This window comes from Penaeus monodon, chromosome 29 (genome assembly GCF_015228065.2).
Source record: "Penaeus monodon isolate SGIC_2016 chromosome 29, NSTDA_Pmon_1, whole genome shotgun sequence".
Lineage (NCBI taxonomy): Eukaryota > Metazoa > Arthropoda > Malacostraca > Decapoda > Penaeidae > Penaeus > Penaeus monodon.
Genome location: NC_051414.1, coordinates 1,306,615 through 1,307,823, shown reverse-complemented (window position 1 = coordinate 1,307,823; position 1,209 = coordinate 1,306,615). Strand labels below are relative to the sequence as shown.

At 39.2% G+C, this 1,209-nt stretch overlaps 1 protein-coding gene across 1 annotated transcript in view; it reads left to right on the top strand.

The window, feature by feature from the left end:
• The window catches only part of LOC119591883 (cytochrome b5-related protein-like), a gene marked incomplete at its 3' end in the record, with an annotated part of 10,770 nt that extends 9,574 nt beyond the window's left edge, over positions 1–1,196 (top strand). The window contains 2 exon segments of the mRNA XM_037940625.1: positions 344–496; positions 955–1,196. Of these exon segments, the coding sequence (XP_037796553.1) occupies positions 344–496; positions 955–1,196 (395 nt within the window).
• Positions 1,197–1,209: the final 13 nt, after the last annotated feature.

Below are 1,209 nucleotides of genomic sequence, written 5' to 3'. Positions count from 1 at the left end.
TATTGTCAGCGCACTGTTTCATATCCTACGAAAGAAAGAAAAAAAGAAAAGAAAAGAAAGAAGAAAAGAAGAAGAAAAATATATATATATATATGTGTGCGTGTATGAGTAGATTCATAGCGGGCAGACAGGTAAGAAGTGCAAAATATTGTTCCATTCAGTGAAGATGGTTAATTTAACCTTGGCAAGCGTGAAATATATTTGACACTTACAGACAGTCGTTTACATCTTCCTCAACATTTGTACGAAATACTCTGTTAAGTTTCTGTATAAATCCTTGTCTTAAGCCAAACCATCGAATTATTCTCAGCGTACATACTTTTTCCCCAAATCTGAAAAACAGGTTGTGGCTCGTGTTGCACGCTGCTTGCAGCTCGTGGTTCACAGGAGTCGGCCTCGTTGTGGCTCATCATCACCCAGAAATTTACCATGAGGGGGACGCCATGAGGGAGGACCGCGATTGGGGCCTCTGCCAGTTAGACGCAGTTCGAGACAGGTATGGTGCTCTTGGTTTTTCTATGCGTCGACTGTGAACGAGACTTAGAATGCTTAAGGAAACCGAGGGTATGTAGATGTTTTAATATTGTATATGATTACAGTCAGGATATTTCTGTGGTGAAGATTTTTTTATGTAGAGAAAATGATAAAAGAGAAGGTGAAGGTGGGAGTTCGTATCTTAATGTTTATCAGAAATGTGTCGCAGTCCATTACGATAAGATTAATTAATTTCTCAAGATAATGATTTGTCGGATTCAACGACTGACCTACCAAAATGTCTTCTATGTTAAGATATCATGACAAATTACTTGTTATAACCGAAGATGGGGTATATATTACTGTGGATATTTATTCACAAAATCAATCTCAAAATAACATACCACGATTTTCCAAAATCATCCTCCCAGACGCCGTTGCTATTTCCACCTACTATTTTTCTTTTCTTTCTTTGAACAGGGTCGAAGTAACAGGAAATCTGTTTTTAGTTGCAACCGTCTTTGGCGACCACAGTCTGCACCATCTTCTGCCAACCGTAGACCATTCTAAGCTGAAATATGTTTACCCCGTTTTCTTGGAAACCTGCAAGGAATTCAACATGCCGTTTTCCCTCAAGAGCCAGTGGGAAATGGTGTGCGGAAAATACCTTCAGCTTGCGAACAACAAACCCAATAAATGTTCTCCGAGTTATAAGAGCAAAAACAAGCTAATGGC